Source organism: Vombatus ursinus, unplaced genomic scaffold (genome assembly GCF_900497805.2).
Source record: "Vombatus ursinus unplaced genomic scaffold, bare-nosed wombat genome assembly UNPS02014789.1, whole genome shotgun sequence".
Lineage (NCBI taxonomy): Eukaryota > Metazoa > Chordata > Mammalia > Diprotodontia > Vombatidae > Vombatus > Vombatus ursinus.
Window position 1 is genome coordinate 18,809,698 of NW_020954567.1, and position 24,299 is coordinate 18,833,996.

The 24,299-nt window shown below is 40.9% G+C and overlaps 1 protein-coding gene across 2 annotated transcripts in view; it reads left to right on the forward strand.

Moving 5' to 3' along the window:
- The first annotated feature begins 4,951 nt into the window (after window positions 1-4,951).
- The window catches only part of SOAT1 (sterol O-acyltransferase 1), a 70,742-nt gene continuing 51,394 nt past the window's right edge, over window positions 4,952-24,299 (forward strand). Inside the window, exons 1-2 of one of the 2 annotated variants that reach the window (XM_027868439.1) lie at window positions 4,952-5,051; window positions 21,912-22,056. In XM_027868439.1, the coding sequence (XP_027724240.1) occupies window positions 21,921-22,056 (136 nt within the window). In that variant the 5' untranslated portion in view covers window positions 4,952-5,051; window positions 21,912-21,920. Of the gene's footprint in view, window positions 5,052-19,744; window positions 19,897-21,911; window positions 22,057-24,299 lie in introns of those variants that run through there. The other variant, XM_027868441.1, reaches the window with a different exon arrangement.

The following is a 24,299-nucleotide window of genomic DNA, read 5'->3' on the forward strand; positions in this document are numbered from 1 at the left end:
TTGGCCTTTGTCACTGGATTCTAGAGTAGGTGGAGGGGAGTAAAGGGCAAGGGTGGAAAGGACCAGTTATGGAATGCTTTAAAGTCAAACAATAAGTTCTGTTTTGGATCATCAAGAAAAACAAATAATCAAATACACATCTTAAAAAAAAGGAATAAAATATTTCATGTATTATACGAACATTTTAACAAAGTAGATCCAAATTTAAAGTGTTTGTTCTGTGTCTCCAGATTGAGTCTATAAAAAAATTACCAGTGGATATGACTTAGACTTAACAAAGAGTTTTGGTTCTATAAGATTATCTAAGAGGAACAGAAAGAATGAACATGAAATTTGGGGTTGGGGGAGAATGGTACAGCAAGGACGAGGGAAGGCATTTTGCCTGAATCGGGACAGAAAATGCTTATCCTCTTTTGATGGAGAAGTGCAAACAGTATGGTCCCCAGGGATCAGTCTTAGTGGTAGGAGAACACCAATTCGATGGGTAATATTTATATAATAGCTAGCAATTATACAGCACTTTACAAATATGTCATTTTAATCCTTACAATAACCCTGGAAGGCAGATGCTATTATTATCCCCATTTTACAGATAAGGAAACTTGAAGCAGACAGATTCCAAGTGACTTGCCCAGGTTTACGTACCTATTAAGTGTCTGGGTAAGATGTGAACTCTAGTCTTCTTGATTCCAGGTCCAGTGGTTTATCCATTGTACCACCAAGCTGATGGGAAAGAAACTACTGAAAAAACTTAAGAGTTTGTGTCTTGAGTTTGTTTATGGGTAGAAAAGGGACAGAGGGGCTTCAGTGTTAAGGGCAAGTTAATGCATATGAAGGAAGGGTATGCTTATGGGGCTTTCAGTCAACATTTTTGACCTAAGAAAGGGATCATGGAGTTATCAAGATTATTCTCTGAAGGATTTATCCTAAAATCCTACAAAAATCCTGGGTATCATCAGGAATGGTACCTGGAAAACTACATGGAAATGTGGTTGCTGTGTAAAGAAAGGTGTATAAGGCACTGTAGAAAGTCTAGAGAGAGGTATTGGTATAGTCAGGTCAGCCATAGGGAGTGGGTATAATGGTGGACTAAGTGAATGAAACACCTGATGTAGGTTGAATGTCATCTAAAATGATGAAATCTCTACAATTTGGAAAGAAGGCTAAGAAGGAATATGATTGAAGTTCACAAAATCCCAGAGGGCATATAAATGAATGAAGAATTTTTTATTAAATCTAGGCCATAAGAACTGGAGGGTAGAGCAGGGACACACCTTGAAATCTGACAGAACTGACTTGAGAACAAATAAAAGGAAATATGACTTTGTTAATCAAGCAGTAAACTTACGGAACTCATTGTTTCATTATGTTATATGGACTCAAAATATCAATAGGTTGAAAATTTTCTAATCAATAATCATTCATTGAGTGCCTACTGTGGACATTAAATCTATACTATGCTACTAAGGAAAAGGCATACCTCCCTTGGGTAGCTAGGTGTAGCAGTGGATATAAGCCCAGGCCCTGGAATCAGGAAGACCAGAGTTCAAATCCAGCTTCAGACACTTACCATCTGTATCCCCCTGGGAAAATCACTTAACCCTCTTTGCCTCAGTTTCCTTGTCTGTAAAATGAGCTGGAAAAGGAAACTGCAAACCACTATACTATCTTTGGCAAGAAAACTCCAAATGGGGTCACAAAGAGCCAGATGTGACTGAACAACAAAAATAACATACCTCCCTAACCTTTTGAGGTTGGAGCAATCAGATTCTCCCACAAAATGTTATTCATTGCCTTTGCAGGAAAAATTATGCTGTACTAGTTGACTCAGTATGGTAGTTTCTATGTAGGATAGTTAAGCTCTAACATTTACTCACTTGGCATAATTGAGTTGGATTTGGAGATGTCTCCCGGTGCCTAAGTCCTTGGGAGTGTACTTATGTCTGTGATGGTACCCATCACATATCTTATTGCACATATGTGCTTATGGCTAAATAAGGGACAATAATGGCAACCTGACATGAGCCTCCAGACACCATGCTTAACTGGAATAGATGTTTCAGATTGCTGCCTCCCTCATATTCAGAGCAAAGTGTTAGCCTGTGGAGAAACAAGTTATGACAAAGCATGCTAGATGATTGAATCATTGAGACTAGGGACAAAAAATAATCAAGCTCACTTTCTGCTATCTCTGAATTCTACCCACACTTCTCTTGGCATTTACATCCTTATAAATGGATTTGACCATTCATTTTATTCATCCATTCAGCAAACATTTACTGGAAACTTTACTGTGTACAAGAACTACAATGAAATATAAAAATGAGTAAGTCATGACTTCTGTCCTTAAAGAGCTTACAATCCATGCTAGTTGCATGGGTTACATGGGTTATATCTGTTAACTCCAACAGTGGCCTGTACAGGACTTTATGTTGTAAAAACAAATCTTATTCTTGTGGTAGGATAGACACTCAACTTAAAATCTTTGTCAACACATTTTGTTTGTGTGATCTTCAGAAATAAATGACTTCTCCATTCTGAACCTCAGTTTCCTCACCTGTGAAATGTGGATAATGATACTTATATACTGTCTTCCATCTGGCAATATATAGGGTGATACATTTTTTAACCACAATACCTTTTGAATACCAGATCTGAAATTTCGGAGAAGTTTCAATCTGTGTTGAAAGAGGAAACAATCAAAAGAATGGAAATACAATTAGGTGATGTAGTGAACAGAGGGTACAACTTGGCATCAGGAAGATCTGAGTTCAAAGCCTCTCTCACATACGATTTGTATGACCCTGGACAAGTCACTTAGCCTCCGTCTCCCTCAGTTTCATCGTCTGTAAAGTGGAGATAATAATAGCACCTACCTCCCAGGGTTGTTGTGAAGATCAAATGAAATATTTGTGAAGCACTTTGTAAACCTTAAGGGACTCTATAAATGCTAGCTTTTACTTAAATAGCTAATTATTTAATTTTTATTTAAATTTATTATTATTTAAATTTTAACATCAATTTTATAATTTAATAATAATTTAAATTTTAAATTATTTAAATTTACTATTTAAATAGCTAATCAAGAAGTTAAGGGCTATTCTTCAACTAGACCTAAAACACTCTAGTTTTAAGATTCTGGTCAAGTCACTTTATTTCGTGAGCCTCAGTATCTTCATCTGTAAAATGGGGATAATATCTTTACAGCACAACCTATCTTGAAACCTTATTGGAAAGAAAGCTCTCGGCAAGTTAAAAAGTCCACTATGTACAGGTGTTTAAAAATTATACTAAGACTTTTGGGACACCCTGTATATAAGTAAGCAATTATTATTACAGTAAGTTTACCAAGGAACAGGAATCTGTTTTTAAAAGCACAAAGCTAGCATCATAAGATCCTGGATTTAGAGCTGAAGGGAACTTAAAGGCTATATCTAATTCCAATTACCTCATTTTGCCAATGAGAAAACTGAGATGCAGAGAGGCTAGGTGTGTTGCTCAAGGTCACAGAACTAATTTCAAATCAGGTCTTGACTCTAGATCCAAAGCTCTAGTCACTGCACTGCGCTACACAAAGAGCAGTGTATAGGTATATAGTGGAGCAGGAGTAGCTTTCAACATTTTATTCTGGTCAATCAATAAGCATTTATTAAGTGCCTACTATATGCCAGGCACTGTAATAAGAGCTGGGGGTACAGAAAGAGGTAAAAGACAGTTCCTACCCTCAAGGAACTTACAATATAACGGGGGAGACAATATACAAACAAGATATACACTGGAATTAAGAGAAGTTAAGGATGACTTCCTGTAGAAGGTTGGATTTCGATTGGGACTTAAAGGAAGCCAGGGAGGTCGGTAGTCTAAGTCCAGGAGGAAAAGCATTCCCAGTGTGGAGGACAGAGAGAGAAAATGGTTGGAACTGAGAGATGGAGTGTCTCGTTCATGGAACAGTCAGGAGGCCAGCATCTAAGAGTTAAATGGTGGGGCATAAAGTATATGAAGACCGGAAAAATAGGAGGGGGGCTAGATTAGAAGGGCTTTGAATGCCTAACAGAGCATTCTGTATTTGCTCCTGGTCAAAGGGTAGCCAGTGTAAAAGATATCAAAAGATCGATGTATAGCCCTGAAAAGTAGTTGGCAAAAATAAAAAAATAAAATAAAATAAAGTAGTTGGCAGTAGGGAAAGGGATGGATCATTGAAGTACATCCCATGGATTCCATCGGTACCTACAGGATGACCAGAGGAAGGCATCCAATGGGTTGGGAGGACCCCTGGTGGAGGACTTGGGGAAGTACACGGGATGAGAAGGCAAGTACAGCGGGATGTAGTAGACGTATGGAAGGAGGAAAGCTTGCTGAAGGTTAACCCCGTTTTACAGATGAGGAAACTAGGCAGACGTCATGCCCACGGTCATCAATGGGTTGCTTCACACCCTCTGGACGGGTCACACGAAACCCCACGACAAATGCTTCGGAGGATGGGGCCTGATGACCTGGGCTGGTCAGTAGCTCATTTCAGTCCTGAGCGGCAGCTCGCGCATGTCCGAAGAGGTCTCAGCTGGACCGTCCAGCAGTGGGACAGCACGTAGGGCACCTCGAGGGAACTGAAACCACGTCCCAAGGCCAGGGCGGTGGGGCGGAGCCCAGTCGGAGCCCACTTCGTTCGCCCCAAATGCCCAGAGCCCCGGCGCTCACGTGTTCTCGGTAACCCAGCGCAACCACAAGCCGAGGAGAGCCCCGGCATCCGGAGAAACCGAGGGTCCCAATTGGCTGCCGAGGAGAGGGCGGAACCCAGCGGCCTCGGGGACCCACCAATGGCCAGGGCGGGGCGGGCCGACGTCACGCGCGTGACGTCAGGAGAGGGACGGCAGCCGGCGTGGGGGGGCGGGGGGCGGGAAGGACCAGGAGTATCCCGGGGGGCTTTATCTCTTTGGCCCCGGGACCGGCAGGGCCAGAGCGGACGGGGGCTTCGGCGCGCTTCAGCGGGGGCCTGACGGCTGAGTGCGGAGCCACGCTCGCTCGCTGTCTCCGGGAAAGCCGCCGCCACCCAGGTGAGGGCCTCCCTTCCCTCCCCTTTCTCTCCTTCCCTCCTGGGCAGCCAGCCGGCGGCTGTACGAGCCCTGTCCGTTGCGCTGCTCCGAAGGATGGGGGGCACGGCGGCCACGGTCCCCACCTCCGCCTTAGCCCTAGGGCATCGGCGGCCCGGCTCGAACGGGAAGCGACGCCCCGCTTGGGCGGGCGGGAAAGTTCGTCCTGCCCCGCAGCCGGACGGATGGGCAGGGATTTAAGTCCCAGCCACGTGCGGGACCCCCGCCCCGGGGGTCGCGCCCAGCGTCCGGTGACCGACAGCTTCTAGGAAAGTTGTTCCCGAGCAGGACGGTTCGTGTTGAAGGCGGAAAAGCCCGAGCCGTACCCGGGGTTGCAAAAGCCTCTTGGTCTCCCACGCGCGCCTGCCGCGAAGTGGCGGAAGGTCGGGAGTAAGGAGGCCTGTGGGTCCGCAGGGGGCTGAGCTCCCGAGGCTTTTAAAGGAGACCCAAACCCTTCTTGGGAGCCTTTGGTTTTTCTCAGTTAAATTTTAATCACGGTGGTAGCAGATCAGCTTTTAGAGAGTGTTTTAAAAGTTACGCGTTGATTAAGCCTGAAAGTTTTGGGGATACAGAGAAAGGCCAAAAAAAAAAAAGAAAGAAAAAAAAAGCTTTTGTCAAGGAGCTCAGTCTAAGTGGGAAACTGCATTGGCAAACTATGTAAATAAGACATATGCGGCATAAATTGGAAATAATCAATAGAGGGAAGCATTAAGGTACTAGAGAAAAGCTTGTAAAAAAAAAAAAAAGATTTTAGCTGAGACCTGAAGGCATTCAGGGAAGCCAGGAGGGATATGTCTATGAAAAACATAAAACTTGAGGAGAGTCTCGGAACGCTCATATTGAATATAGGCTAAGTACAGTTGGCAGGAGTTAATATTTAATAACCCTCTCTGTGTATGCTACTATTACAGCTGTTTTTCTTTTTTATTTTCCATTTATGTTCTTTGAGACTAACAGTTGCTGTAAATTGAAGCAAGGTTAGGGGTTGTCTGTGAATGACTTGGCCATAATGACTTTTCATTCACCTGGGGTTCAGGATATATTGATGGGGGAGGATGATGCTAAGGTAAATGAGTGAAGACTACAGGGCTTTAGAAGGATAAATGCAGTTATTAATGGGTGCTCCTGTCCCAGCTTCTAGACTTATAAAAAGAGTGTGTACATTGTTTCTAAAAAAAGGAAATATCCATGGTTGCATGACAGGGCCTTTGTTTGCTGTGGAAGGAGTATTTGCCCTCACAAGATGAGGATATCAACTTATTGTCAATGCCTGAGTTATTCTCATTAACCCTTTCAGTATTTCATAAAGAAGTCAGAGAACTCTACAAGGACAAGTAACTGGGGGGTATTTCAAACTCAACTTGAAAAATCTGTCAGTCAACTAGTGGTAGACACTTATATTTGTTACACTTAAACTAGAAGTACAAGTACAAAGAATAGAAGAGATGGAGTTTGGTAAGTGAGGGACAGAGAGAAAGCCAGTTTGGCAAGATACAGTGTGAGGGGGGAATAATGTCCAGTGAGGATGGAAAGTTGAAGTGGGGCATGAAAACCCCGAGATGAGAAAGTATCCATCCAGAAGATGAAGGTGGTGGATGGCATCACAACACAGAGAAGGATTAGAACTACGAAAAAAAAAAATTCAGGTTTTGATAATTAGAGATTGTTAGTTGGTATTATTGAAGAGAACTGTTTCAATTGAGTGGTGAAATGGGAAGCCAGATTTTTGAGAAGTTGGAAAAAAGGAAGTGGGGGCAGGATGTGTAGGCAACTTTTTCAGAGTTCGAAAAAGGGAGGAAAGATTTAGGATGATAGTTTGAGCAGTTAGTTGTATCTAGTGAAGGGTTTTTTGGTTTGTTTTTAAGGATGGGGAGACAGAGCCAGTTGCTAGTGGTAGAAGAATTGAGAGGGAGAATGATTGAGGATACAGTCTGCCGCAGAAAATGGAAGGGAGTAAATTGATCAAGTGCATGTATACAGAGGGGCTGACTACAGCTACCTGGTTGGGGTAGGGAGAGAGGGTATGATCTAGAGAATGGGAGAAGAGGGCACTCGAATCAAATGGTTTCAATTTTCTTATTAAATTAAGAGGCTAGGTCTTCAGCTGAGAGAGGAGAGGAGGAGGTGGTATGTGGGAGGCTTGAGGAAGGAAGAAGGTTTGGAGTAGCTTCTATGAGGAGCAAGAAAGAAGCAATTAAGGAGTAATAAAACAAACCTTGCTGCATGCAGTGAAGACCCATTTGAAGTTGGATAATATGAATTCCTAATTCCTCTAGCCACTATGGTTGGGAGACTTCCAGCTGCATTTTTTTTCCTGCATTTTTCCGTCTTTTCCACTCCTTTTATTTTTTTATTTTTAAAAAATTGTTTCTTCATTCTTCACTTAAATAACAAAAAAGAGCATTTCCATATACAAAGCATAACAGGAAAAAAATTGTACGTGAAACCATGACATACTTTATATATAGCTTGCTTTTTAATTTTAAAATACAAATCTCACATGTACCCTCAAAGTTATCTTGCTTGTTGTCTCATTCCTTCTGAACTTCCATCTTTTTGATTCTTTTCATTTTCTTTTAACTGATTCAGTGACCCTCTTTTTTTCTTGCCTTCTCTTTGGCAACACTATTGCTAGTCCCATTCTCCCTCCTAAACCCCTCCCCCCCCATTCCTCCAGTGGAAAAAAAAAGAAAAGGAAGATCTTTGTAACAAATAAGCATAGTCAAGCAGAACACATTGGCCAGTACCTAAAAATTGTCTCGTTCTGTTCTTGGTGTGCACCGCCTCCATCGCAAGTGGTGGGCAGCTTGCTTAATCATCCATCCTCTGGATTTAACAAGTATTTGTGCTCTATGCAAGGCTTTGTGGTAGGCCCTAGAGATAGACACAAAAACCACACAGCCCCTGCCCTCTAAGAACTTTCATTTTACTAGGTGGATACCACATGTACACTCTAAGTAAATCCTGTTAATCTGAGGAGGGAAAGAAGGCTTAATAATTGAGGGCTTCAAAGATGTCTTCTTGGAGAAGGTAATAACTGAGTTGAACTTTGAGAGAAGACAAGGATCTCTGAAAGGCAGAGGCAAGGAGGGGAATGGAATGTATTTCCAGCACCCACAGAAGTGGGAGATGTGATGTTGAATTTGGGGAACAGATAGTCTAGTTTGGCTAGAATGTACAGTTTAGGAAAGTGAAGTAAGACTGGAAATTTAGATTAGAACCAGATTGTGGGGGATCTGAACTGCTAGATAGATCTATAAAGTATTAAGCAGTTACTATATGCTGGTGAAGTGCTAAGTGCTTACATAACCCAGACGGCCCCTATCCACAAGGCATTTACATTTTAATGGCAGAAGATGCTATGGGGAGATTAGAAAGGGAAGGTGTTGAGTGGTAGGTGTGGTGTGGAGATGGTGGGAAGTGATCTAGATGTCTGGTTCTAGGCAAGATGAGGCAATAACTTTCCATGCTCGGTGCAGAGTCCAAGGTTCTGGTGGGAAGGGAATGAGGATGAGGGCTGGAGTACATTCAGACAGCATGGTATGGTGATGGCAACATGAAAAGCTAATTAGCTAAGTGGACTATTTTGTATTTTGTTCCAGAGGCAGCCGGGAACCACAAAATATTCTTGTGTAGGGAAGTGACATGGTAAGATGTGTGCTTTGGAAAGATTATTTTGACAGCCATGTAGAAGATGGATGGGAGAGAATAGAAGTAGCTAGGCCAACCACTAGGCAATTGGAGTTATGCAGGTGTGGAGAGTGTCGAGGGAGAAGATAGTAAACAGTATTAAATGTTTAGCGGAGGATAAGTTGCTTGAGGACTGAGACAAGGCCAGTGTTCCTGATGACCTTAGAATGAGTTTGGTATGGTGAAGGGGACATAAACCAGATTGAAACGGAATCAGGTAAGGGAGTGGGTGTTGAGGAAATTTGTGAAAAGAGAGAACAGAGTTAAGGTTTTTTGTTAGTTTTGTTTGATTTTTTAGCAATGGGAAATGTGAGCTCAGTTGTAGGCATAGAGCAAGTTAAGAGTGTAAAGGGAGAGATTGAAGCTGAAAAGGAATAGTAATTCATGGTAAGAGATTTTGGAGAAGGAGGTTAGAATAAGTCTGCACAGGTAGAAGGAAAGTAGGAGGTCCACCTTTTCCTCGGAGATAACGGAGGAGTGGGTTAAAACGGCAACTTCTAGGGTGTGCAAGAGGGGAGTTGGAATTATTTTTTACTTCAGTCTGGGTGAAGTAGGAGTTGAAATCACCTGCTAAGAGGGATTGAGGGACTTGGAAACTGGAAAAAGTCTTTTGATGTTGGTTTTAAAGGTTATCCTAAAAGAGGAGTTGAAAAAAATATTTTGAGCCATTGGCAGGATTGTTGGAATAGGTGCAGATCCTCCCAGGGAAACTCCTTGGAAAATCTTAAAAGAATAGTTTTTGGAGACCTAGAGGTCAGAGTATTCTGAAGCTGATAAGGAGAGCTAAAGAAAATGAAAAAGAAAAACTATGGGGGAGGTGAAGAGGAAGGTCAAATAAAGACTTGGAAGGGGAGGGGTGAAGCTATTGGACAATGGAAAGAAAATGGAGCTGCTCAGTTCTTTTCCTTTAGTTTTCTTTGCCAAGGACAATGGTCCTTGAGTTGTAAAGAACAGAACAAAAAATAGCTAATAGGAAATCAAAAGCCAGCTTAGATCATCAGGAAGATAGAGTACCTAGTTTCCCTTACGAGTTCCAAGTCATTGGGCTTAGGAAGAAGCAATTTATATCTTCAATGTACTGAAAACCAAAAGATTTGTGATTTCTGGACCACTCTTGATCTTTGAGGGCTTGTGGAGAGCAGGAGAGGTACTATAGGACTGAGTATTTTCCGACAGGGAAGAGAATAGATATTGCTGAATGAGCTTTGCCAGTGAGTTTGTCATCAGTTTCTGTCTGGTAGATTTCTTGAACTAGGGCCTTCTAGAGGGTGATTACTGAACATCTGAAAAAGGAAGTAGTCTTTGTGAAGAAAGTATAAAAAACTGACTTTTCCTTTTTTTTTTTTTTTAAAAAAAACGAGGTTATTAGATGAGTACTTAAGAGAAATGCTATTGAGTGTAGTTTACAGAATCATAGAAATTAAGTCTAATCTCTTGATGGTCTCGGCTTCTGTGGATTCAACTATCATCTCTATGCAGACAACTTCCAGATCTTCATCTGCAAGTCCCATCTTTCTCCAGATGTTGCTTCCATCTCCATCTGGGTGTCCCCATGAGTATCTCAAACTCAAATGTCCAGAATAAAGCACAATGTCTTTTACCCCATCCTCACCCCTGTTTCACACTTCCCTGTTTTTAATAAGAGAAGAACTATCCTAGTCACCCAACTTTGCAGCCCATGAATTATCACTTGCACCCATCTCTCCTTTATCCCCACAGCCAGGCATTTGCTACCTTTGTTGACTCTGCCTTTACATTATCCTTTCCATCTGTTCCCTTCTCTGCTCGTGTGGCCACACGATCTTGTCAGGATCTTGTCTGCCTCTGCTTTCTAATTGGTCTCCTTTTATCCAACTTTTTACTGTCCCCAGACCATTCTGAGGTCCTACACTCCTGATTAGTGAGAGCTCATCATAACTAACAGGCTCAGATTCACTATAATGCGTTGTGGGCGATCTCTCTGGCAGTGCACTATCTTCTTTATACCACAGCTCTTTGCCCCTTCGGCTTCTTGATCCCAGCATTGACATTCCTTAATGGGCTTGTCAATCAATCGATAAACATTTATTGAATGCCTACTGTGTGCTAGCATTGTCAGTCAGTTGCCCCATGACACCACTGATCCTTCCCATCTCCGCATGCATTGTCTTCCCATGATGGAATGTAAGCCTTTCGAGGGCAGGGGATTATCTTGCTTTTTCATTTGTATTTCTAACACTCTGCACGCTTTCTGGTGCCTGGTAATTGCTTAAATACTATTTTCATTCATATTCCACACAGACGCTGCCTTCTACAGGAAGTCTTCCCCAATCATGTCAGTTCTAGTGCCTTCCCTCTGTTGACTATTTCCCATTTATCATGTATAGAGCTTACTTTGTATATGTTTGTTTGCATGTTATATGGTCTCCCCCATTAGATTGTAAACTCCTTGAGGGCAGGGACTGTGTTACCTCTTTGTATCCCCAGTGCTTGGCACAGTGCCTGGCAAATAGTAGGTGCTTAATAAATGATTATTGATTGATTCTAAAGTGCTTTCCTTAAGTATACATCTGACCATTCTGTGGCTCTTCATTGCCTTGGGACAAAATATCAACTCCTGTTTGGCATTTTAGACCTTTTGTAGCCTGGCTCTGGTCTATTTTTACTTCCCCTCGAAGGTCCCAAGCTCTAGTAGTAATGCTGGCCTACTCTTCAAGTTCCCTCAACTTCTCCCTACTCTCCCTCCCTTTCATATAATGTTTCCTGCTTCTGTCTCTGCCCAGACTGGAATGTTCTTCCTTTTCCCTTGGGATCTCTAGTTTCCCTTAAGGTTCAACTCAACATATTACCTACTACAGGAAGCATTTCTGGCTTCTCCGAGTTGTTAGTCTCTCATTCTCTACACCTAGCCCTAGCAACACATGTATTTATTTTGTATGAATCCTGTGTTTATTTGTCTGTGAACAGGTTTGCATACCCCTGAGTACAAGCTCTTTGAAGGTAGGCTTACTTTTGTATTTCTATCCCTGGCATTATTTATCAATTAATGAATACTTATTGATTGAATTAGAAGAGACCTCATCAACCATCTACTTGTATCTATGCCTTAAAAAGAATCCCTGTGAGTATGTTTAATGGGTTATTCTTTTGGGGAGTATGGGTAGGATTAAATGTCCAGCTGAGATCCCTTTTAACTCCAGAATTTTATAATTCCATAAACTATATCTATTATATAAGATCCTGTGAGATAATATATGTTCAGCATGTTAGCTATTATTATTCTCCAGCATTTTTATTACTTATTTAGATAAAGGCTTGGTTGACTTGCTTTTCAGTAATTCACAGTTGAAGCAAAGTTGAAAGGGTACAGTTAAGATTACTATATGAGTCAAGTTAAAAAACCATCGAGTTTAGTAAAATGAAATTTGATAGGTTTAAATGTAGTTTTACATTTGGGGCCAAAAAAATCAATTTGCAAACAAGATGGAAGTAGCACAGTTAATTTAAAAAAGATTTAAAGCCTTCAGTGAACTAAAAGTTCAACATGATACTATATACACCCAAACTAATGTAGAATGCTCTTGGAGAGGCAAAGCATCCCTGAAGGAGGAGGTGATGGTCCTGTACTCTGCCCTGGGCAGACCATGTCTGGAGCATTTGTGTAGGGGCCGTTTCCAGTCGTCCTGATATATATCTTGCCACTGGACCCAGATGGCTTCAGAGGAGAGAGTGAAGCTGGTGACTTTGTACAGTCCCCCCTCACTTAAATCCAATTCACTTGCAAGTCATGGCTTCACCTTCCTGATGTTATGGTCCTCTTCCAGAATGAAGGACAAGCAACAAGTTGTGTAGGGTCTTGGGCATCAGAATTTTGAGTGTCCACAGAAGGGCATCTTGGATAGCAAAGGGGCATGGAGCTCACTGCTTGAAGAAACTGAGGATGTTTAGCCTGGAAAAGAGAAGGATGGGGATAGGGGAAGGAATGACATGATAGTGGTCTTAAATGCAACTGGGAAGACTCTCTTATAGGAGAGGGATTAGATTTGTTTGAGGTTGGATTTGAACTCAGGTCCTCCTGACTCCAAAGCTGGAGCTCTATCCACTGCACCACCTAACTACTCCCCACTTTAAACTCTTAAGGTTGTGATTTTTCTCAGAACATGATACCTAAAATTCCTAGAATACTATATTAAATAGGATTTTTTTTTTCCTTTTTGATGCTCTTCAATCCCTTCATATTTACTTCTAGAGACTGTTTGCTTATATCCAGTCCCAACCTTTCTTGTGTTAAAATACTTCTAGAAGGCAGAAAGTCTAAAGAAAAGCTTATGTGGAAATAATAAGGCTTACCAGATCTCTTATTTCTTATTTTCATTAAGTATTCTGTTCTCTCTGGAGAGATAAAACCCCTGCTTGTTGTCTGCTAGACCGCAGCACTAGTTAGTGTTGTCTGCAGACCCTCAGGTCGCTCCCCTTCTTCCTCCATGAGTTTGGTACTCTACTCACAATTTTTCTCCCCTCCCCAACTCCTGCCTTTATACTAGGAGACTTTAGCATACATATTGACTTTATCTTAAAAAAAATTTAACTGCTCAGTTCCTCAGCCTACTCGCTTCCCATGAGCTTCTTCTCCACCCCATCTCAACCACAGATGTACCACCTCCATGTTCAAGAATTCTGAAGCCTCCTTATGTGACTGTAGTCTGTTGGCTTTTCACCTCTCCCCCTTCCTTCCCTTACAAAATCCTACTCTTCATCCACACCATGATCTCCAGTCCCTTGACCCCTCAATTCTCTCCTTGGTCATCTCCCCTGAGCTAGCCTCTCTTTCCCTGCCTTGACCTCTTGATTAACCAACTCTATATTTGCCTCCAGAAGCAGAAGAGATTAAGGAGAGGTAGCAAGAATATACAGAAAAAACTATACGAGAAAGATCTTAACATCACAGATAACCAAGATGGTGTGGTTGCTGATCTAGAGCCAGACATCCTGGAGGCTGAAATCAGGTGGGCCTTAGAAAACATTGCTAAGAAAGTGGAGGTGATGGAATTCCAGCTGATCTATTTAAAATCCTAAAAGATGGTGCTGTTGAAGTACTTCTCAGCACGTTTGAAAAACTGAACAGTGTCACTGGATTGGAAAAGATTAGTTTACATCCCAGTCCTAAAGAAGGGCAGTATCAAAGAATGTTCAAATTACTGAACAATTGCACTCATTTCACATGCCAGCAAGGTTATGCTTAAGAGTCTTCAAGCTAAGCTTTAGCAACTTGTGAACTGAGAATTATTAAAGGGGGCTGGTTTTCAGAGGCCAAGGACCTAGAGACCAAGTTGCCTAGTTTTGATAGATTATGGAGAAAATAGGGGAGTTCCAGAAAAACATCTACTTATCCTTCCTTGACTGTGCAAAGCTTTTTACTATGTGACCACAACAAAATGTGGCAGGTCCTCAAAGAGATGGAAGTACCAAATCATCTTACTTGTCTCCTGAGGAATCTATATGTGGGCCAAGAATCAACGGTTAGAACTGATCATGGAACTGATTGGTTTAAGATCGGAAAAGAAGTCTGACAAGGCTGTATATTGTCACCTTATCTATTTAACTTATATGCAGAATACATCGTGCTAAATGTCAGGCTGGATGAATCAAAAGCCAGAAATCAAGTTCACAAGAGAAATACCAACAATCTCAGATGTGCAAATGATACTGCTTTGATGGCAGAAAGTGAAGAGAAATTAAGAAGCCTCTTCATGAAGCTGAAAGAGGAGACTGTAAAAAGTGGCTTGAAGCTCAACATCAAAAAAACTACGATCATGGCAACTGGTCCTATCATTTCCTAACAAATAGAGGGAGAAGAAATGGAAGTAGGGTCAGATTTTGTATTCTTGGACTCAAAGATCACTGTATACAGCCACTATGGTCAAGAAGCTAAAAGAAAGCTGTGGCAAATCTGGACAGTATGCTCAAAAGCAGAGACATCACCTTGCCAACAAAGGTACGTGTAGTTAAAGCTATAGTTTTTCCTATAGCAATGTATGGCTGTGAGAGTTGAATTATAAGGAGAGCTGAATGCCACATAATTTGACACTTTCAGATTGTGGTTCTAGAGAAGATTTTTGAGAGTCCCTTGGACAGCAAGAGGGTCAAATCAGTCAGTACTTCAAGAAATTAATTCAGGCTATTCACTGGAAGGTCAAACGCTGAAGCTTACCTACTTTGGCCACGTAATGAGAAGACGGGACCCATTGGGAAAGACCCTGGTGCTGGAAAAAATTGAAGGCAAAAGAAAAAGGGGACAACAGAGGATGAGATGGACAGATAGTGTCATGGAAACAATGAATATGAACTTGGACAGACTTTGAGAGGTAGTGGAGGACAGAAGGGCCTGGCTTGTCCATGGGGTCACAAAGAGTTGGACACAACTGAACAACAACAAAAACATCCCCTCCTTGATTCTACCCTCCATTTCCTACCATTTCCTCCTCTTCTGTCCCAGCCCAGTGACTTACTTTAATGTATTTCTGTTTGTAGTCTTTTTATTTATCTGATTTTTAAAACCTCCCCTTGTGGAATTCGGTTGATCGAGAAATTCATGAGATCTCTGCTCTCCACTTCCTTTTTTGAATAATCTCTCTTAGAACTCTTGATACCATAAAAGGTAAATTTTTTCCCCTCTCACCTACATTTTTCCTCCCTCCTTTCCTCCTTTCTCCCCTTTGGGAGTTATAAACACTTGATCATGATTTCCCCCCTCTCTATTTGTCTTTCTTTCTTTGATCTGTTTTGCCTTTTGAAGACTCTGTCCAGCCCATTTTTCTCCAGGTGAATGCTTGAAAGTCATTACTTCTGTTAAATTTCATCTTTTTTGTTCTTGTTGAATTATACTTTATAGAATAAATTATTCTTAGGTACAGCCCCTTTCCTTTACCTTTTGATATATCATTTCTGTCTTTACTTTTAGCAATTGATGTGAAGTTGTACAGTCCTGATGGGGGTTCTCTGATGTATGATCTGGGTCTTCTATTGTTTTTGGTACTTTCCCCGCCAAGATTGAGATTTCCCATTTGGGGTGTGTTATAGCTGGGATTTCTCTTCGATGACCTATGTGGTCAAGTCCGGCTCCCTCATTTTGTAGATGAGGAAAGTGAGGCGCAAAATGGAGAAGTGACTTAGGTAGAGTCACACAGTTCTTAGTAAATATTTGAATCTTGGAGTAGAGGATGGTTGGAGGCGGAGTGTCTGAGAGGGTAGCGTGTCAGGACAGGTGCTCTCCTGGAATAGACCTCCATCCTCAATCCATGCTTTCCCATTGTATGCAGTCACTGTATGTGTCCTTCTGTAAGTCCTTCATAGCACATCCTTCTACTGTGCTGTTTTCTTCCTTTTACTGTCTTGAGGGGCTGGTGTATGTAGGCTGTCACTGTGATCTCATTCTTATCATTTGGGCTGTCACTGTGATCTCATTCTTATCATTTGACTGGCCCACTTGCTTCAGCCACTCACCTCTCTGGTCTCATTTTGTGTGGATTTAACAATCTTACAGAATTGTATTGCTTCTTTAATCCTGAACTTTGATATTCTGCTCTTTAACCACATCCCCTTGTCTGTGCACATTTCCTACTCAATCACTCCTGAAATCTGCTCTCTAACTTTATGTAGATCTTTGGTTCTTTGACCCCAAGCCCACTTTGGCTTTACCTCTACCTAGCTAGTATATTTGTCAATGATTCACTCTCTGTTGTTCTAAAACTTCTCAGCCCCTTATCTTTGGTTATTCCTGATTTCCTAATCCTGATCTCTCCCCCCCAACCATCTGATTTCTGCTTCTGGGTTGTTAAATAGTATGGACAGAGTTTATTGAAGGATGATTTCATCCAGAGGTACATGAGCTCAGATGGTCCCTTCACTGCTGACAGTCTTCTTCCCTACTCTTAACTGGTTCTAGATATTTTCCACAGCAGCTGTTCCAAACTCTTTCCCAGCTTCAACCTCCTACATACATTTCTCTTCCCCTTCCAGAGGCTTATGGTAGATGAATTATTTCACTGAAGATTTTCTGCATCATTGCCTATCTTCAGTTCTGTCCCTCCAGTCAGACATTAAGGTTCTTCTGCTCCTGACTGATCCTCTGCCCGTGTTTCACTAAGATTAGAGCATATTGTGTTTCCATGTAATGAATAACTTTTGCTTTCTATGTGGGCTAAAACTGAGTCATCTATAAAATGTGACTTAATTTTTGTAGGTTAGGAATAGTTGCAGAAAGCCTTAGGTATACTTCTGCATTTCTTTTCCATTCCATAGATAAGGAAATAGGATAGAAAACTCTCTTCCATCGTGTCATTTCATCGTCATCATCATCACCACCAGCATTTATATAATGCTTACACTATACTAAGCACTTTATGGTTATTATCTCTGATCCTCACAACAATCTTGGGAGGTAGGTGCTATTTATCCCCATTTTACAGATGAGGAAACTAAGGTGCAAACAGAGGTGAAATGACTTGCTTACAGCTAGTGTCTGAGGCCAGATTTGAACTTGGTTCTCTCCTTATGCCAAGCCTGGCACTCTAACCTAACCACTGTAGCCTGGCTGCCCATACAGTAATAAACGGTCATCGAATAATTTTCCTACACTGATTGAAATTACAGGGTGGTTACCAAAAGGTTTGTGGCTGAACTCTTTGAGCATTTGGACAAAAGGAAAGCATCTGGATTAGTTATGAATTGTAGTAAAATTCCCCCTAGACATCTATATGTATCTATAATGGGGTTTGTTCGGTATTTTCTTTTTTTTTTTTTTTCTTCAGTATTTTCTTGGGAGCCACATATTTGAAGGTTGTATGGGAAAAGTCATATGATGAAAATACTTCCTATAACATCTTGAAAACCAAATATCAGTGTCAAGGATCATATGATTTTCATTTAATATTTTATTATATGTAGTCAAGCATATAAATAGTAGGTAATTTTAATTTAGCAAGCATTTAGTAAGTACCTAATCTGGGCTAGGTATTGGTTACAAAGACAAAAATGAAACAGTCCAAGAAGTTTGCTTACATTCATATAGGTAAGTATACAAAATATATGCCAAATGAGTATGAAGTTATGTTTTTTGTTTGTTTTTGGTGGGGCTGGGGTAGGAGGGAGAGACAGTGTGGACACTAACCTGGGAGAATTAGGAAAAGATTCTTACAGGTACTTGAGCAAACCTTGACATGGGAGCTACTTACCAACAAGTAAGGTGAGGGGAGAGCATTTCAGGCATGGGAGATGGTGTTGATGGTCTGTACAAAGGTATGAAATTGGGAGAGATAATGTCCTGTATAGTGAACAGCAGGTAGGTTCATCTGGTTGTCGTGTAGAGGATGTGGAAGGCATTATTCTATAACTTTCCAGGCTTATTCTTCTGGGAAATTACATTCATACAGATCAGTAAACAAAACATATGCCAAGTGGATATAAAGTTATATGGGCTTGTGTGGGTGTATGTGTGTGCGAGTGTGTGTGTTTTTTTTTTTTGTTTTTTTTGTGGCAGGCTCTAACGTCTGAGGGAATCAGGAAAAGATTGTTATTAGTACTTGGGCAAACCTTGACATGGTCCAAGCCTGGTAAGATAGGCTGGAGCTAGATGGTAAAGGGTTTTAAAGGCCAGAGAAACAGACAATGAAGAACCCCAGAACTTTGTTGGGCTGGAGGAAGGGCTATCAGCTTAGGAGCTGTATGAAGGGTGGGATGGCAGGTGGAGAAGAGATGTTGTCAGCAAGACCCTGCGTGACTGGAGAGATGCTGGTACACTCGACAGAAATAGATAAGTTTAGAGCGTTGGGTTGGAGAACAAGATAGGTTCTGTTTTAGACATAGTGAGTTTGAGATGCTTATAGAGAGTCCAAGTAGAGATGTGGGACTGGAACTAGGGAGAGAAATGATAGTTAAGCCCTTGAGAATGAATGAAGTCACAGAATACATAGATAAGAAGATGGTCTAGGACAGAGCCCTGGAATAGAAACACACATATGGATGCTGTTCTGGCAAAGGGCACCGAGAAGGAATGGTTAGACAGGAGAACCAGATTAATGTCAAATGCTGCAGGGAGCTCAAGACTGAGCAAAAACTACGGAATTTATGTAGTTAGGAAATTCTTTGTGACTTTAGAGCAATTTCTCACTTCCTATTCACCTCTCAGCTCTTTCTGATCTGACTTCTGCCATCGACAAGGGAAGCAGTCACAGCCGGTGTAGATACTTTTCATGGGAAAGAGGATAGCTCTAGGGGAGGTAATGGGTCAAGTGAAGGTTTTTGTTTTTACTTTTTAAAAGAATAGGTGAGTTGTTCTTAGGTTTCTTTGTATTGCTTGGGGCACTGAGAAGTGACTTGCCCAGGGTCACACAGACACTGTATCAGAAGCAGGAATTGAACCCAGGTGTTCTGACTTGGAGGCCAGCTTTCTACTGTACTGCCTTTCTCATGTACAGTTTTACCGACTCTCATCTCCTAGGAGTTAAAGCAAGAGCAGAGTAGTAAATACCTCTGTGTGGTACTGTGAGAGAGGGAATAATATGGTAGCTGGTAGTCACATGAGGGGAACTGTCTTGTCAGGTCCCCTCCCCATCTGGGGGTGCCCTCTACTGATTAGACAAAATCAGATCCACCTTGGAGGGGATGGCACTTCTAACTGGACGATGGGGAGGTACAGATGGCGGCATGAGCTAAGTCTTTATGAAAACCAGGAACTCCTGGACCCAGAGAATAAAGAGAGAAAGGAGAGCATTCTAGAATTGGGGACCAGCCAGCTGGGGTTAGGAGAGCAAACCCACTAAGGAAAACGGGGTAAGTTAGGGAATAAAGAAAGATCAGGAAAAACGAGGAAATGAGATTGATAAGCAGTGATTTAGTAAATTAAATCAGAGGACCTGAAACCAGCAGGAGGAAAAGGAGACTTCCTGTTCCCAGTATTGCACCCCCATTCTCCCCTGTCATTTTTGGTAGCTGATTTGAGGGCGGCTTGGAAGGACAAATGTCTTCCCTTAAATAAGAAGAGTTAAAGGGAAATTGTTGCTGGACTTTGGAACTAAGGAACTGCTAAAGTGTAACTAGCTGACAATCTCCCTCTCTACAGTTGAAACATCTCATAATCCAGGTAATTCTGTTTGAAAATGACTCGCAATGTTACGGGCCTGGGGCACTGAGAAGTTATGTAATTTGCGTGGGGTTGGATTGCCAGGATGTGGCAATGGCCAGACTTGAACTCCGTTTTTCCTGAGGCTGGTTCTCTAGCCGCTGCTGTCTTAGTGACTTACTGTCTGACTGGGTCAGTAATTAGGGTAAAAGGAGTGGGGGAAGCTTGTAGGTAAAATCTTAAGTCTTCTCTTACAGGTCTAAAAGTTGACTTGATTTAAAAGTTAAGTACACCATCATATTGGGGAAAAGAACATGGGCAGCTGCTGTTTTTTGAACCTTCTCGGAGTTTGTTATGACAGCTACAGTGCATTTAATTTGGAGTCAGGAAGACCCAAGTTCAAATCTATCCTCAGACTCTTACTAGCTGTATCCCTCAGGGCAAGTCATTTAACTTCTGTTTGCCTCAGTTTCCTTATCTGTAAAATGGGGTTGATAATAATAGCACCTACCTTCCAGGATTCAAATCTAATGAGATAATATTTGTAAAATGTTTTGCAAAGTTTAGAACACTATATGAATGCTAGCTACTCCAACCTAATTTTCCAAGCTTCTTAGTCTTCTTCCCCATGAATCTTCAGCTTTCGCCAGAATAATCCATTCATGGTTCCCCTTTTTAGGCCTTGTGCCTTTCCACCCTCTGTGTCTTCTCTTGCCATTTTTGTCATCTGCCATGCCTTCGTGTCTCCTCAAACAAAATCCTATCATCGTCCAAAGCCAAACTCAAGATCTTTATCATGGAATCTTTTTATCTCAGGGATTTTCCTTTGTTCTTTGTTTGTTTGTTTGTTTTGTTTTGTTTTAGGCAATTGGGGTTAAGTGACTTGCCCAGGGTCACACAGCTAGTAAGTGTCAAGTGTTTGGTCTGAGGCCAGATTTGAACTCAGGTCCTCCTGACTTCAGGGCCGGTGCTCTATCCACTGTGCCACCTAGCTGCCCCAGATTTTCTTTTATTCTTGAAACATAACAATAATCTGTATTGCTCATTGGTAACTAATCATCATCTGTTTGTCTTGTCATCTCTCTAATGACTTAGATTTTTTAAAAAATTGATGTCAGTTCCTTTATTTCTGTGTCTTATTCCTCCTCTTCCCTTACTGACTAAATGTTTCCTTTAGAAAGATAAAGAAGAAAACAGGTCAGCCAGACTAACACTTCAAGCCCCTAGTTTTTCAGCTTGTAATGAAGGGAGAAAGGAGTGTTTTCTCCTTCGGCGGGGCTACGCTTGTTTATTTTCTTTTTTTTTCATTTAAGCTGTGGTTATTGTGCATGTTATCTTCCTAGTTCTGCTTCATTGCACATAAATCTGTTTTAAGTTTTGCCTATTTCTTTGACTTCTTCATATTGTTTCCTTGTGGCAAAGTAATATTCTATACATTCATGTGTCACAATTTATTTAAATATTTTCTAAATGATAGGCACCTACTTTGTTTCTGTTTCATTGCTATCATCAGAAGTTTTGCTAGGAATATTTTAGTGTATTTGGAACTTTTTTGTCTTTGATTCGTTTTGGCATATGTGCCTGGCAATGATGGATCTCTGGGCCCAAGGATATGGACCTATTCAGTCACTTGTAGCAAATTGTTTTTCAGAATTGTTTGACCAGTTTACAACTAGATCTACTAACAGATGGAGAATTAGCATGCTTGATTTTTGTTGCTGTTGTTTTTTTTTTATTTTTTTGCCGTTCCTCCAACTTCTACTGGTTCCATATAATTTTGCTATCTTGTCTTATAATGTATTGTTTAACTCTTTCATCATTTAGCTCTTCATATATTTGATGCCTCGTCTTTCCAACTAGCTACATGAGTTCTTGGCAGGACAACGTTGAATCAAATAAAGGTGCTCAATAAAATGGTAGCTGATAAAAAGAGTATTATGTGTAGATGGAAATGAAAATGTGTGGGAACATTTCAACCAAACATCTGGTGCATTCAAATGTCAGACTTAATCTCTTCCTTGTCATTTGCATTCTAGTTACCCAACATGATGGTGGGTGAAGAGAAATCTTCCATGAGAAATCGCTGGCTCACATCCAAAGAAAAAGATGAAGAAAAGAGAAGTGTCCATAGAGAAGAGACCCTCCAGACACTGCAGGAGACTCTGCAGAAGCCAGAAAATGGTGAGGCGGCTTCTGTCACTTTGCAGTGATCGTTTGGGAATAGAAAATAAAAAACATTACCTTAGGGCAGCTGTTACCAACCTTTTTGGTGAGGAGTAGTTACCATCACCAGTTGCTTCAGAGATTACTCATTTGCATCAGTGTCATAGGTTACTTTGTCTTGCTCTAGGGTTAGCCACATGGAATTTTGTCAGGTTGAGTCATAAAGAATCATAAAGAAAAGTGAGCAACCAAAATCAGGTTACGTCTGAGTAACATAAAAACAGACTGAGGGACGTCTTTCCATGGGCATAGGGATTTTCTTCTTCCCCCTATTCTTTGCTTTGAAAATGTACTAAGCATTTTGTCTTATATTTTCAGTCTTTATAACTTTCCTACTGTTGTTACATAAGTATCTTTTTTGATGGAAGTAGATTACTTTCTTACAGAAATTTGGAATTAGAATTTTGTTTGCTAAATACATAGGGGAAACTCTTGAGAGGTTGGCTTTGACATGTAAGTATATATTTTACACAGAATTAGTTTTCTTCATCTTAGCTTGCTCCAATTGAATTTTAAATTTTGGCAATTGAATTCTTTTACTAGCTACTTAAGTATTATTTTTGAAGCTTATGTATTGAGAATATTCTCTGGTAGTCTCTTAATTCACTATGGAATGACTGTACTTACATATATGTATGCATATATGTGAATATGTGTGTGTATATATATGTATATATTTACATTATGTTACACATACCTTTGAGCCTAGATTCGTAATGGATTGTGAAATTTTGAAAAGGGAAGAGAAACCCCCTATGGGTGAGGAGGAAAGTTTTATTTCCTGTACTGAATGATAGGCTACTTGATCACAATCTCCACCCCACCCCCACCCCCCTTCAGAGCCCTGGTAGCATTTCTCTTTATAAAACTCCTCACATTAAAAGTGGCATGTTTTAAGAACAGTTTTTGCAGAGTAACAGGAAACATCTATCTTTCTAACCATGCCCTGTTTCTGGTTTCATCTCATCTCTGTGCCTTTGTATCGCTGTCCTCCATGTCTAGAACACTCTCCTTCCTTGCCTCCACCCCTTCATTCCCCGAGATTCTTTTTCTTTTTACATTATTATATTTTTAATTTATAGACTAAAACAAGCATTCACTTAACAGTTAAAAAGATGATTTCACAGGAAACTGCAAATCTATTACGCATAATTTGCTATTCCTTTAAAATATATAGTAAAAGTATCATCAATATTATTTCACACACACCCCTTCCCCATCCCCAACTCAGCCATTAGACACAAATAGGTATATATTCCCCTGCTTCTTTCAGAGATTCTGCCCAAGTGCTGCCTTTTTCAGGAGGCCTTGCAGGTCTCCCTAGTTACTTAGCCTTCCCCTCTAAGATTACCTTCATTCTACTCTGCATCTGTTTTATAGGCACCTAGTGGGGAGCTAGGTGGTACAGTGGATAGAGTCCTGGGCTTGGAGTCAGGAGATACATCTTCTTGAATTCAAATCCGAATTCAGACACTTGTTTGTTTTGTGACCTTGGGCAAGGCCCTTAACCCTGTTTGCCTCAGTTTCCTTTTCTGTAAAATGAGCCAGAGAAGGAAATGACAAACCACTCTAGTATCTTTGCCAAGGAAACCCCAAATGGGGTCGTGAATAGTCAGACATGACTGAAATGACTGAACAATAAAATTTATTTATGTGTTGTTTTTCTCATTAGTATGTAAACTTCTTGAGTTCAGGGATTGTTTTTGTTTTTGTCTATTTTTGTTTCTCTACTGCTTAGCATAGTGCCTGTGGCAGAGTAAGCCCTTCATATTTAATAAATACTTGATGATTAATTATAGTCATTTATGATGTTATGTATTTTCTCCTTGAGAGATTTTTCATCTGGAGCTTTCTCTCAGAAGTAATAATATAGAATATATTAAACAATTTTGGCCTCAATCTTAATGTGCACCCAACTATTTGATTCACTTGTTCAATAAGTCTTTTTTAAGAGACTGTTATGTGCTAGGGGATGCAAAGTCAAAAAATGAAGCAGTCCCTGCTGTCATCAGTCAGTTCCCAAGCATTAACTAAGCGCTGGCAGAGTGCTAAGTGTTGTGCTCGCTCACATTTGTATAGTCCTCAAAGATGAGGTCAGTTTGCCTGGAGTACGTGAACAGGAGTAATATATAATTATTCTGGAAAGATAGATTGGGCCCAGGTTAGAGCTTTAAAATCCCTCCTATCTTAGAGCCAATAGG